The following is a 13,388-nucleotide window of genomic DNA, read 5'->3' as shown; positions in this document are numbered from 1 at the left end:
TGACACATGAAAATATAGTTCCATAATCTTGATAGGAAACAGAGCCTTTATACTATAATCTGTCCACTTGTGATTCATCATGGCTGAGACATAACACAATTGATTTTGTGCTGCATAGGTGGAATATTAAATTTTTAGGTATTCAGCTCTGAAGTAAATAGGACAGAATGTGACCATTTCAAAAATTCTGAATGGTAGGTACATGTGTATTCATTCTGTTAGTCTTGGCACTTTCCTCTGTATTGAAATGTTTGTTTTTTTTTTTAAATAATCCTAGAAAGCATTAGCAGATAGTGAATAGTCACACCTGTTCATTGAGGTTAGAGGATGGGTAAGGCAGGGCAGAGGAAATGGTTATGCCCTCTGCCATTTGGGCACAGAGATCCTCCAGAGGTTTCTGCTAAAGAAAAACACCTTAACTTAATGTAATTACTTTCAGATGAAAATGACTTTTTGTGGATAGAAAAACCAGTTACTTGTGAGAATTTTTATTTTTTTTTGTAGGAGATTTATTCGTAGGTGTCAGCACTGTACTGCACATCTGAAGTTTCTGTATGCAGGGCTCTGCCTGTGTACCTCTCATGTAGGTAGCAGCCATGTGAAATCACAGGCAACCAGACTACTTGCTCCCTACAGGCTGCAAATCTAAAATAGTCCTTCAGGCTGTGTTAAAATACAAAGTATCAGAGGCCTAAGCCTGAGGTTCTAGTTGTAGAAAACCCTGCAGACAATTAGCACATGAGGCCAAATCCTTTAAGATGTGTCAAGATACTATACTTGAAGAAAATATTGTGTGTGTGTGTGTGTGTGTGTGTGTGTGTGTGTGTGTGTGTGTGATAGAGTCTGGAATCCTGGATGCTACCAACTTATATTTTCTAGGACAAGGGCATATTGGGGGTTTGTTGAAGTATAACAATAAAGGTATTTTCGCTCTTTAGAAGACTCATTGATAAAAGACTTTTGAGGCATGTTAAATACAAGGGCAGTAGTTGGGGATGAAGGATGAGGTATGTGATTCATGATCATGTTCCTGGTGCACATGGTGCCTAATGCTTGGAGAAACATACTGGAGAGGAGAATCCTGGTTTCAGGCAGAACTCTGGAGCACAATGTTGATGGGTACAATTGTGGCTCTCAAGCTCAAAATCTGCCACATCATTCATCTGAAGCACATTTCCACCTATAACATCGCTCATTGCCTGGAATAGTTCTTAACTTAGTGTAGGGGGATTGTGGGGTGGGGGGTACTTGTCAGAGACTTCACCTCTGATCACCCCACCTGCAGTTTGAAAACCACCAATCTAGTTTAAAGAGCAGTGGTCTAGCCACGTGTGGTGGCACATGCCTGTAACCCCAGCAACTCAGGAGGCTGAGTCAGGATGGTGATTTCAAAGTCAGCCCCAGCAAAAGTGAGGCACTAACCAACTCAGTGAGACCCTGTCTCTAAATAAAATACAAAATAGGGATGGGGATGTGGCTCTGTGGTCGAGTGTCCCTGAATTCAATCCCTTATACCCCACCCTCCCAAAAAAAGAAAAGTGGTCTACACATTTCAGTCCCAGGTGTCATTATTGCATTAATGGCTCCTACTATAGACCTGACACCTAGTAGGTGATCAATAAGGATTTATGGAGCATTAAGTGAGTTAACCAGCTGTGTAATCTTAGGCAAAACAGTTAAAAAATCTCTTTAGCTTCAACTTCCTCACCTGAGGAATGAGAGGAATGGATTAGTTGACCTCCAGGGCCCCTTTCAGTTGTAAAATTATACGATTCTGTGATTGGACCTTTGCCTCAGAGGAAGTTTAATTGGACAGGGGTGTGAAGGATGGGTGAGAGTGAGCACTAAGAGAGGGGAAACATCCCTTTTTCTGAGTTAATCTCCTGTTTCCTTCTCTACTACTGTTTTTAAGCACTTATTTACATTGGGTTGCCCCTCTAGTTACATGATCAGCTGCATTTCTCCAGGAAGATTGCAAGCTCTGCAGCGACTTGCTTTTTCCCTGCTTCTGTGTGCCTCAAAACACAAGGCATGATAATGCCTGGCAGCCATGCCGGGGAGTTTGCACCATTTTCATATGGCTCATTTAATCTGCAAGGGATGCATTACTTCTGCTGCTTACCACAGAGGAAACTGAAAGTTAGGTGAAGCGGACAACTGAAGGTCTTGTTAGTAAGTGGGTGACCTGCAAATTGAGCTCCAATAACCAGTTGATGGGTATGAGTCTCAGTTCTTAAGGCTTCCTAGTAAATTGACCTAAAGACTGTGCTCTGGGGAAGCCAGAGCTGAATGGGGGCACTTCTTCACACTGCTGCTAATGCTTCCTCGGTCTCTTGTTTCTGGTTTGTGTTGCAGGTTCCTTCAACTTATTCTGACATTGGCATTGTTTTGATGTCTCACTAAGTATAAGAACCTTTTGCTGGGCTACACATTTTTCTGCCAGGCATTACACCCGGAAAATGGCTCCCTTGGCTTTCAATGGCCCTTTTTCCTTTTTCTGAGCACCTTAGTTTTCACAGTAGCAATCTCTATGTGTATATGTTGTGTGAGAGTGTGTCTAAAGTATCCTTTGTTCACTGAATCATTTAGTCTTAGTTATGACCAATGGGGTGATTTGGCCTTCACTTTGTGGTGAAGTTGTAGAGAAATGGATGATTTGAGAATTCTTAAGGAGCTAGAACTCTCCTTGGTTGTTGGCTTTCACTGCCATTTACTCCCTAAGAACTGAGGAATATAAGGACATTTAACAGAAGTGATGCATTTCCTTTGAATATGTTGAGTTGGGTTTTTATTGTTGTTTTGGTTGGGGAGACATCTGTTTGGACATTTTGTGGAGTGATGCCATATAGGCATTGCATAATGGATTTATAGCTCTGAGGAAGTACCTGGGATTGAGTTATTGATTTGGAACTAATCATCCAGGGAGGGATTAAGAAGAGAGAGGGTGGACCATGATCATTGCCAACAGGCAGACAGAGATAGAAGAGTATTGGGAGATAGATACAAAGGGCAGCTAGGGAACTGGGAACACTAGAAGGCTGTACCTCAGAACCAAGGGAGGGACACTTTACAAAAGACAGATTCATAAACTGCATTCGTTCATTTGTTCGTTCTTCAGCACATAGCATCTGGTTGCTTCCCGGCATTGAGGGGAAGAACAATGAACACAGCAAGATGAGGCTGGGATTTGGAACTTCTTGTCTAGTGGGGAGCCAGATATTGAAGTAATAACCACATGACTACTTTATGCAAAAGATGCTCTGCAAAAACTGGGGGCTAGGAAAGCAAGTAGGAAAGGGGCTTACTCTCCTCCGGATGCCCTCACTTCCTTTCCTGGCCTCCTATGGAAGTCCTGGGGCTACAGTCCAGGAATCAGGAGAAGGAAGGAGATATAGGTGGACCTGGCAACACCCAAGCAGGGGAAGAGTGGGAGAGAAGAGGTGGTGAGACAGGCAACATCCAGGTCTGGGAGGGACCTGCTAAGTATTTTAAATTTTGTTAATAACAAGAAGAAAATGCATCAAGGTGGCATGATTCGAATCAAATTCCCTTACGATAACTGGCTCTGGCAGACTCGGAGTGAGAAAGTTGGTGCATGTGCAGACACATGTTTGAGAAGCTGGGAGTGCCTTGGTAAGGGCTGTGCATCTGAGCAGATAGCAGGTGGCATGGGTGAGTGCTGGATAAGTGATTTTAGTGATATCCTACACTTCTAAATCTCATTTCCCTCATTTTCAAAATAATAGGGGATGATGATAGTAGTGCTTACTTCAAGGGTGGTTTTGAGCATGGAAGGAGATAACACATGTAAAACACCTTGCATCCCAGCAGATGGTAAGTGGTGTTGTCGAAGGGTATTTAGTGCTGTTAATAACAAAACACCAGAGGCTGTCCATTTATACTGGACAGATATTTACTGGCTTACAGTTCTGGGGCTTGGGAAGTCCAAGATCAAGGGGCTGCAATGATGAGGGCCTTCTTACTCTAGCATCCAATAGTGGAAAGGCAAATGCAGACAGGAAAATGAGATCAAACTGACAACCTCAAGCCCCTTTATAATCAGTGTTATTGTGTTCACGTTTGTGGATTTCACCTGACCTAAACACTTCTTATCAGAACCCACCTGCCAACACTGCTGCACTAGTAAGTTCCCAACACAGGTTTTTTGGTGGTCACATTCAAACCATAGCAGCTATGAATTATTATTGCTTCCCTGTCACAGCTGAGGAAACAGATTACAGATGACCAAACAGGTAGTTGTGGCTTTGAACAGAGACCTCTGTCTCTACATTTCTCATTATCTCTTCACCCTGTACTGGCTGCCTCCTGGTGTGGAGGAGAAACATCTGGCCAGCTTCATGGAGCTGAAGTCCTCCACAGGACCTCTTTAACCCATGGAGATGAACTTCAGCTCAATGTACAGAGTAGGACAAGAAGCAGGCTGAACTAAAATGACACCCTAATTGAGTTCTAGCCCAGCCTGTTGGAAAGGTTTTCATCCTGCCCCTGACCTAGAGAGAGAAAGTCCAGGAGCTGGTAGTGTGGGAGACCCTTTACAGTTCCCTGGATACCAAGAACCTTACTCTGACCTGGAATTTCAAGTAAAAATAAGGGAGAAGAAGGCTGTTTTGTAAGAAATTTTTGGCTGCTTAGAAGAAGGGGCCATTTCTGGGTTCCTGGGAAATATGATCCCTTTCTCCCTCACAAAACATTAGAACATCAGAGCTTGGGAAACAGTGGGCTCTCATCCTCTCTCTCAAGCATCCTGTGCAGATGACAGAGACTCTTTCTGATACTCTCAACAGCATGTGGGCTTTGTACTTCTATACCTTTTAGTCACATCTGGTTCTTAGGGTGTGGGTGCCCCATACCTCTGTTGGCAAGGAATAGGAGATGTTGACGTGAAGCTGGAGAATGCAAAGTCCTGAGCCGGCATTTTGGCTTTTGAGCCTTCTGAAGCAATGACTCTGTCTGATGGTCCTGACACAATACATTAAAAGACACAGATGAGTGCTGCACCCTGTGAAATCTGTACTTCAGCAGCACCAGGCTTCTCATCGGCTACCCCTAGGAAGAGCTATGCCCACTCAGGTGATCCCCATCACCACCCTTTTAGCCAGCTGCCCATGTGAGTGTTCACTGTGTCACTTGAAGATGAATTGAAAGAACAAGAAAAATTTTCCATGTGCAAAACTTATTTTGAATGCACATAGCAAAAAATCAAAAGAATTTTGTCAGTACTGAACAGCAGTTGCTAAAAACTGTTTTAAAAATCAGTTCCAAGCTAGGCACAACGACATGTGCCTGTAATCCCAGTGATATAGGAGGCTGAGGCAGGAGAATGGCAAGTTTTGAGGCCAGCCTCAGAATCTTAGTGAGACCCTGTCTTAAAATTAAAAAGGCCTGGGATATGGATGAGTGATTAAGTGCCTAAGTTCAATACCCAGTACCAAAAAGAATAAAAATTAAATCTGTTTCAAGCTTCTTAGTTTATAGGTTATATCTTCTATCTGGTTAAATTCCTGTGACCTTATTTTTCTTTCCCATGATTAATTTTCATCCATTGAAAGCACAGATTGGTGCTCTCAGTCTATGGGCCAATGCATTATGTATTTGCCTCTTTTTAGTAGATTCTTAAAAATAACATCAACGTCTTAGCATTTCAGAAGATATTGTGACCTTCTATTGTCCACAATTTATGTGTTAACACCAGCAGAAATTATAACATATATTCAACCTCACTAATAAGTGTAATAGACTGAATCTGACCCACTCATAACTGTCAAAAGTTTTTAAGTTATGTATTTTCAATTTAAAACTATGGAATTGCATATATAATGTTAAATTTCTTGATTACTTAGCAACAGTTGCTCAGATTCCTACCTGGCCATAACCAGCTTGTGTTGAGTAGTGGTTGCCTCCCTTACAGTAGGGAATATGCTTTCCCATTGAAACAGACCCCACATCTTTCTGTTCTTCAATCCACTCTCTGCTTTACTCATTTGAAGTTTCTTCAACAGTGCTTACAAATCATCAGCGAGAGTATAAATTGGTGCAACTTAGGTGAAGGAAAATTTGACAATACCTATCAAATTGCAAATGCACATAAACTTTGGCCGAGCAATTCACTTCTCGAAATTTATTGTTATACTCAGATATTTGCAAAACAACATGAGAACAAAAGGTTATTCTTTGAAGCATTCTTTATAATAATGAAAGATTGGAAACAATCTGTTTGCAGAATGGAACTAGTTCAGAAAAGGTAGAGCACACAAAGGAAAACTATGTAGCTGTACAGAAAAGAATGAGAAAACCCTCAATGAACTAATATGGAGAAATTCTAAAGTATGACAGTACTAAGAAAAGAAAGAGTACAAAACAGTGGATTTATTATGCTACCCTTTGTATTGAATATGTATGTATGTTGGCAAGGATATGCAGATACACCTTAGGAAGAATCCACAAAAAGTCTGACATATTGATCTCCTCTGAAAGGGAAACCAGATATTTGCGTAAGGGTTGAGGGAGAGCTAGTTTTCACAGAACTAGCCATTGTACTTTGGGCCTTTAAAACCACTTGATTATATTGCTTATCTAAAAATATTAATTTCCTCCTGAGCCCTATAGGTATTTGGATTTTTGATGTAGGGTATGCATACAGTGAGCAAGGGGGTTATGTGCCTAACCAAATGCAAGTGTTTTTACTTTAGGATTAAGAGTGTTTTTAATAAGAGTCATCACAAGCATGCTGGGCCTTGAAGCTGTTACTGTCAAGTTTTTATCATTTCCTCTGTGAAGTTGCACTGACTTAGTTTTGAGTTTTAAATCATACCTATTTTCAGCTTCCCTGAAATCAAGAGTGTCCTGTGCGACATCAATTAAAGTAGATGTACTTTCAATTAAAGGTGTTAAGTATTCGTCTGAAAAGATTAATTCTTTATAAAAGGATGACCTTCAGTAGTTAGACCCAATTAGGCATTTTTCCAACTATATTTCATCTTGATGGGACAAGTCTACTACTCACAATCAATCACTGTGATCTTTTCAAAGGTGAGCATCTTAGGTTCAGAGTCATAAAAGACTGCCTTGACTAGGCCATCCCCATGACTTGAACCACAGCAGACGGAGGTAGAGATTGTGGGTGTTGGATGTGACTTTCTGTGGTATTCATATATAAAGCATTAGGAAGCGTGTGATGATATTCCCGATAGAGTTCTTACACCTCTCTTATTACAGTCTTAGTAGAACAAACTAATTTAAATAGGACCAATCAAAAGAAAAAGGTCAAAGGATGCCAATTAGTATTGAATCAAATTCTTTTATATTTTTTCCTCATTATGTCATTTCATTATTAAATGCATTATTAGTACTTGTTTTCCTAGTGATCGTTTTTTTTCTTATTGGACTGCTTTCATTCTAATTTAACCTCTGTTCATACACAGCACACCACACCAAGAAGTTGTTGGTGGTTTTATGATAATATGCACAATCTTAGGAAATCTTGTTCTTTTAAAGATGATAGGAATTGAGCATTGCTGTTTGTATTGGTTTCCAATATAGACTTATTTATCCTCACTCTGCTAGTCATCAAATTTGTAAACTTAGAGAAGCCATTGAATGTAATAAACTAAAAATGTAGCAGGGCAGAGCGAGAAGAAAGGTGAATAATAGGAAATTAGCTATACCCCTTTGCATATCTCAAAGGCTGATTGTTGGAATCAAATGAGACTACACACACACACACACACACATACACACACACACAATATATACACTTTTTCCCTGGTATCAGAGAAGGATTGGTTCCAAGATCTCCCACACAGACCAAAATCTACAGATGTTCAAATTCCTTACATAAAATGTCATAGTGTTTTCATGAAACATTCTCTTGCATATTTAAATTATTGCTAGCCTACTTTTAATGCTTAATACAATGTAAATGCTATGTACATAGCTATTATTATGTTTAGGGAATAATAAACAGAAAAAAGTCTGTACATGTTCAGTACAGACACATTTTTTTTTCCTGAATATATTCAAATTATGATTGGTTGACTTCCATGGATGCAAAACCTGTGAATTTAGAGGACCAGCTATGTGTTTGTGTGTATCTATGGAGATATATTGACAGATCTATCTAGATAGACATACAGCTATAAATATAGGGGTGTTTGTGTGCGTATGTGTTGGTGGGGGGAGGGAGAGAATGACATAAAGAGAGAGGGAGAGAGACATGTCTCCATGTTGCTTAAAGTATGGCCCAGTTACCCTGGGAGTTCGTTAGATCTTTAGAGAGCTCATGAGAACAAAACTTTAGAATAATATTAAAAAATTATTTAACTTTTCACTTCATGATTTCACATATGTTCAGTGGAATTTCAGTGTCTACCTACCTGACACTCAACATTGCAATATATCTCTGAAACAGCTATAAAAATGCAGCTACCTTAAGGCAAACATTAGAGTGGCTTGCAAAAATTTCAATATAATTTTTCTTTTGGATAAGAAAGTCTTTTTGTTTTATTTTGTTTTGTCTTTCACACTACTGTGGACCAAATTCAAGGCCTCACATGTTAAGCAACCACTCTGCCACTAAACGACAACCCAGTCTGAAAATAATTTTTCATAAAAATATGTACATACATGAGATAAATTAACGTCATTCTCAATTCAATTAATGTTTAAATTTTTATGTTTTTTAACTTGTAACAGTAAGTGTGTGTGTGTGTGTGTGTGTGTGTGTGTGTGTTTTACTGGATATTGAACACAAAGCTTCATACATGCTAGGCAACACTGAGCCATATATCCCCACCCCTTTTATAAGTTTTATTTTGACATAGGATCTCACTAAGTTGCCCATGCTTGCCTCAACACTATCCTCCTGCCTCAGCCTCCTGAGTAGCTGGGATTACAGGCAAGTGCCACTGTGCCCTGCAACTTCTAATACAGAAAATCTTGATAGAGTCCCTATATAAACAAAATCCCTGTGGGGGACCTAATACTTTTTAAGAATGTAAAGGAGGTCTACTACCAAAATGTTGGAGAACTGCAGATATATAAGAGCACTATTAAAAATACATGGTGATATATACAGTTTATTAAGACACTTTAGGCTGATCAAAATAATGTAGCTTGCAGACAGCCCGTCCACTGTAGTCACTGATTAGTAATGGCACTTTCTACTGTCAAGGCAGGGATGTGTAGTTGGGGTCTAAGAGGATCTGTGAATACCATATAATTGTCTTCAGTTTCATGCATTGGTCATGTGTCTACTTTTTTATAGTTTAGAGTATATATATATCATTTTCACGGTTGTCAGATCCCCAGAAGATCCTAATGGAAGCACACCTATAAGATTTGCAGAAGGTCCTGGTCCTATTCTTTTCCCAAGAAGAAAGTGATAATGTCCAGGTGAGAAACCTTCAGGGAACTGCAGACATCATGGCTCAAGGACCTCATGTTTGAGCTTAGACTTTTTATGTCTCCCCACAGTACTTGTGGAAATAATCTTTTATAGGCACCGAGAAGGCCTTTCTTCTGGTGAGTATTAGGCCCTTCGCCTTTTTAAGACCACCTTGCATTTAGTGTGGTAGGATAAGGTAGGACATAAAGACTGGAGATCAAGCCATAGACCAAGAGGGGCCCAGAGAACATATCATCATGGTGTGGCTGCTGTTCACAGAGCCCAGGAAATACTGCAGAGGTTTAGAGAACTAAGCTGAAGTGCTGAATAGGGCCTGGTAGGAGGACATTCAGGGGAGGGTGTTCAGCCATCTCTGTCTGCTTCTGTCTTGGACACCTTGCTGCTGAGCTAGTAGTTGAATTCTGATGTAAATTACTAGTTTCCTAATGCAGTTCCATAAGGTGTTTTTATTAACTTTAAACTTTATTAACTTTTAAACTTTAAACTTTAAATTCTGGCATCTGTTGAAAGGTGCTTATAATATTTTAGTGTTATGAGAACTTAAAATATTTCTGATTATAGCTTGCTGCCACTTATTATCATTTCTTGAAATTCAATAGAAGTAGAAAACATGTATTCTAGATATTTATTAGTTTATCTCCAGAGTGTCATTTATTTTTTAATTGTGTATGTTACAGTTTTATGTAAGCATTTTATATTTACTTAAAGTTTTATGTATTCAATGGGCAGTTTTATAACATTCAGAGGTCTGGGTATTTAGATACATAACTATAAAATGCATACCTTGGGCTGGGGTTGTGGTTCAATGGTAGTAAAGCTTAGAGCTCCTGCTTAGCATGTGTGAGGTACTGGATTTGATCCTCAGCACCACATAAAAAATAAATAAATAAAGTTATTAAAAAAATGCATGCCTTGTTTTGGGCATTTTGTTGCTTGTTTTTAACAGGACTATCTCTCCTTTTTTTACAATAAAATCTGTATTTCCAGGGAAAATATGAAAAAGCATGGATTATCATTTATTTTGGACTAGAGGCACCTAAAATTTTAAATTATGAAATTAGATTTATGGTTACTAATTTAGTACAGATTTTCTAAAATTAACATTTTGTTTTTGGAACTTTGTGATACAGGTGTATTTAAATAGGGTAAATTAAGTTAGATGAATAAATCTCTTCATTTATTATTATCATAACCATTTCTTCCAGTGGAGGAAATATTTGGAGGTCATCCAAACCAAAATGCTAACTATATGTTAGTAGCATCTTGTAAAACTTGGGATTTATTTAGTTTGATTAGACTTTGCTTCATTAGGTTTTAATGTGCTACATGTTATGTATTTCAGAAACTCCAGAAAGGAACTTAATGATATACGATTTGAGTTTACTCCAGGAAGAGGTGAGTTTTAATTGAAATTATTATTTTAGTGTTACAAGAAGCATTTCAGAAATTGATTGCAAGCATGTGGTTATAATTTGCTATTCAAAAATGCTTTGTCTAAAAGCAAAGGAAGGAAGGAGGGAGAGAGGGAGGGAGGGAGGAAGGGAAGGAAGAAAGAAGTTTTGATAATTGTAAGGATTCAAAACTGAACCACTACTGACTGCATGAATCCCGTTGACACATGCGGTACAGTGCACACACACACACATAAATTGGATATATTAGCTCAACCATGAAAATAAGTACTGGCATGGTAATGGGAAATTATGAATATATAATGAGAAACACCAGCAGTCCTAATGAGTGTTGAGCAGCAAACAATGGTGTCATTCAAAAAGGTAGCACACTTTGCCTCTCAGTGGGTCTTGGTTCAGGTTTCAGGAAACCTCTCTTGGGGAGTGTTTGTTGCCTTTTTTAGCTCTAGGCACCAGGGGTGAGCTTAATAGGAACAATGTCATTGTCTAGTAGTGTGCAGTTTGAGTATTTTAAATAAGTTGTTGCAACTGCTTGAAAGCTGGTCTGGATGTTCCTTCAGCTCCTGCATGCCTGAAATAAAGGACCATCTTTTATCTTTTGCACCTAGGAAAAAAGTTTGGTTTGCCTTAGAACCTAAAATAATCTTGGTTAAGTAATAGATAAATAACACTTAAAAGTTTCCAGAGATCACAATACCAATTGTTAAGAAAAAAGTATACTATTGCAACTATTTGGTTTATAAACAAAATAACCCAGAAAACTGAAAACTAGATGTTAATACTAAGACTATAACTGTTTTTCATGACCTCTAAGTTCAGATTTTTACATAGATAAAAATGGTTTCCTCAATGTCTATGTTGAAGACCTTTCTTTTAAAAAAATTTTTAATTTATTCTAATTTGTTATACATGACAGCAGAATGCATTTCAATACGTAGTACACATATAAAATACATTAGTTTCATACATTTTAATTTACAAATATATGTAATATTTGATTTATTGGAGCTTCACATAAATTTTAATTTGACTAAATAAATTGTATTTGCTAAAATTCTGAAAATTCCGAGGTGCAAGGACTTTCTACCTTGATAGCTGTTCACTAAGTAACATGTCTTGACATCCTGCTTCTGTCACTTGCAAGGAGAAAAACAAACTCAAATGCCCCTGGAGCCAAAGTAAATGGTGGGGCACTTCAGGAGATGGAGCAATCTCATCTAATATATTGATGTTCAGTTGTTTTTTTTTTAAATAACTTTTTAGTTGTAGATCGATATGATACCTTTATTTTATTTATTTATTTTTATGTGGTGCTGAGGATCAAACCCAGTGCCTAACACATGCAAGGCAAGTGCTCTGCCACTGAGCCATAATCCCAGCCCTGATATTCAGTTTTGAGGGAAAAAAAAATTGCTGACAACTAAATAAAATATGTTCCTGGTCTACATGTGGACATTGACTCCTGCTTTTGATCTCTAGTCTTCTGTAAAGGCAAAGATTTCATGATTTTCATATATTTAAATAAAACTAAAATATGAAGTGTTTTTTGCAAAATAAATGTCCATAGGGCCCTCATGAATTGCTAATTGATTTTTCTTTCCAGGAATCTCCATCTTTAACAATTTAGAGTCAGTCTGTAGAAATTATACAGCACCACTCAGGGTTATCAACAAAGCTATTTATTTTGTCATAATATAAAAATATTGACCAGGCAATGCTGTGATAAAAATCTAGTAGTTACATATACACTATCTCAAATACAGTAAGTAGAAAGAACAGATTCTTATTTTAAGGTTGCTTCTTTTCATCTAATTGTTTGAAATTAACTATGGCAATGAAAATAAATTTTAATTTTGAAAGGTAACAAAGGAACAAATTTCCAAGTTGAGGATTTCTATGGATAGGAGAGCCCATTAATGCATTTGCATTACTGGTCCATTTGTACTGGCTTTGGCAGCCTCATTTGCCAGGGCTCATTTGAGAATCTCTGCTTTTGTTACCCACACAGAAACCATAGCATTGACTTCTCAATGCTAGTGCACCCTTACTGAGCAGCTGAGCACAGACCCATTGCTAAGGGAAGCCCCACATACATTTCACTGCACTTCTGTGAATCCTGATACTGTCTGTATTTCAGACATGATCTGCAGTGAATCCTGTGGATGCACACCAGCTGGACCCTGAGTTTGTGCTGTGTGTAAACATGAATAAGTATATACAGCATAAAACATAACACAAATAAAATATTCTCTGACCTCATTAGAAGACAAGTCCTTTGTGTTTATTCTGTCACTGTAGGCTCTGGAAGCCAGACATGAATACTAGATTATTTGATCCATTGATATAAAGAATGTGAAACAGCTGAAAGAAAAAATAGATTACTAATGAAACATGAAATAATTATTTCACATTTCTTTTCTAAATTGTTACTTATGCTTTACTTACATGCATACAAGATGACTGCATAATGGCACACACACAGATGTGGACTACTTCCCATTTTGGCCAGCTTAGTATCACCCATTTGCCATTTTGATATGACTCATCTGGTA

The 13,388-nt window shown here is 38.3% G+C and overlaps 1 protein-coding gene across 4 annotated transcripts in view; it reads left to right on the top strand.

The window, feature by feature from the left end:
• Positions 1–13,388, top strand: part of Stk39 (serine/threonine kinase 39) — a 268,613-nt gene that overhangs the window by 203,179 nt on the left and 52,046 nt on the right. For all 4 annotated transcript variants that reach the window (XM_078017532.1, XM_078017531.1, XM_005315694.4 and 1 more), the window contains one exon: positions 10,767–10,819. In XM_078017532.1, coding sequence (XP_077873658.1) covers positions 10,767–10,819 — 53 coding nt within the window. The remainder of the gene's footprint in view (positions 1–10,766; positions 10,820–13,388) is intronic.

The sequence above is a fragment of the Ictidomys tridecemlineatus genome, chromosome 7 (assembly GCF_052094955.1).
Source record: "Ictidomys tridecemlineatus isolate mIctTri1 chromosome 7, mIctTri1.hap1, whole genome shotgun sequence".
In the NCBI taxonomy this organism is placed as follows: domain Eukaryota; kingdom Metazoa; phylum Chordata; class Mammalia; order Rodentia; family Sciuridae; genus Ictidomys; species Ictidomys tridecemlineatus.
This window is presented reverse-complemented; position numbering and strand designations above follow the sequence as displayed.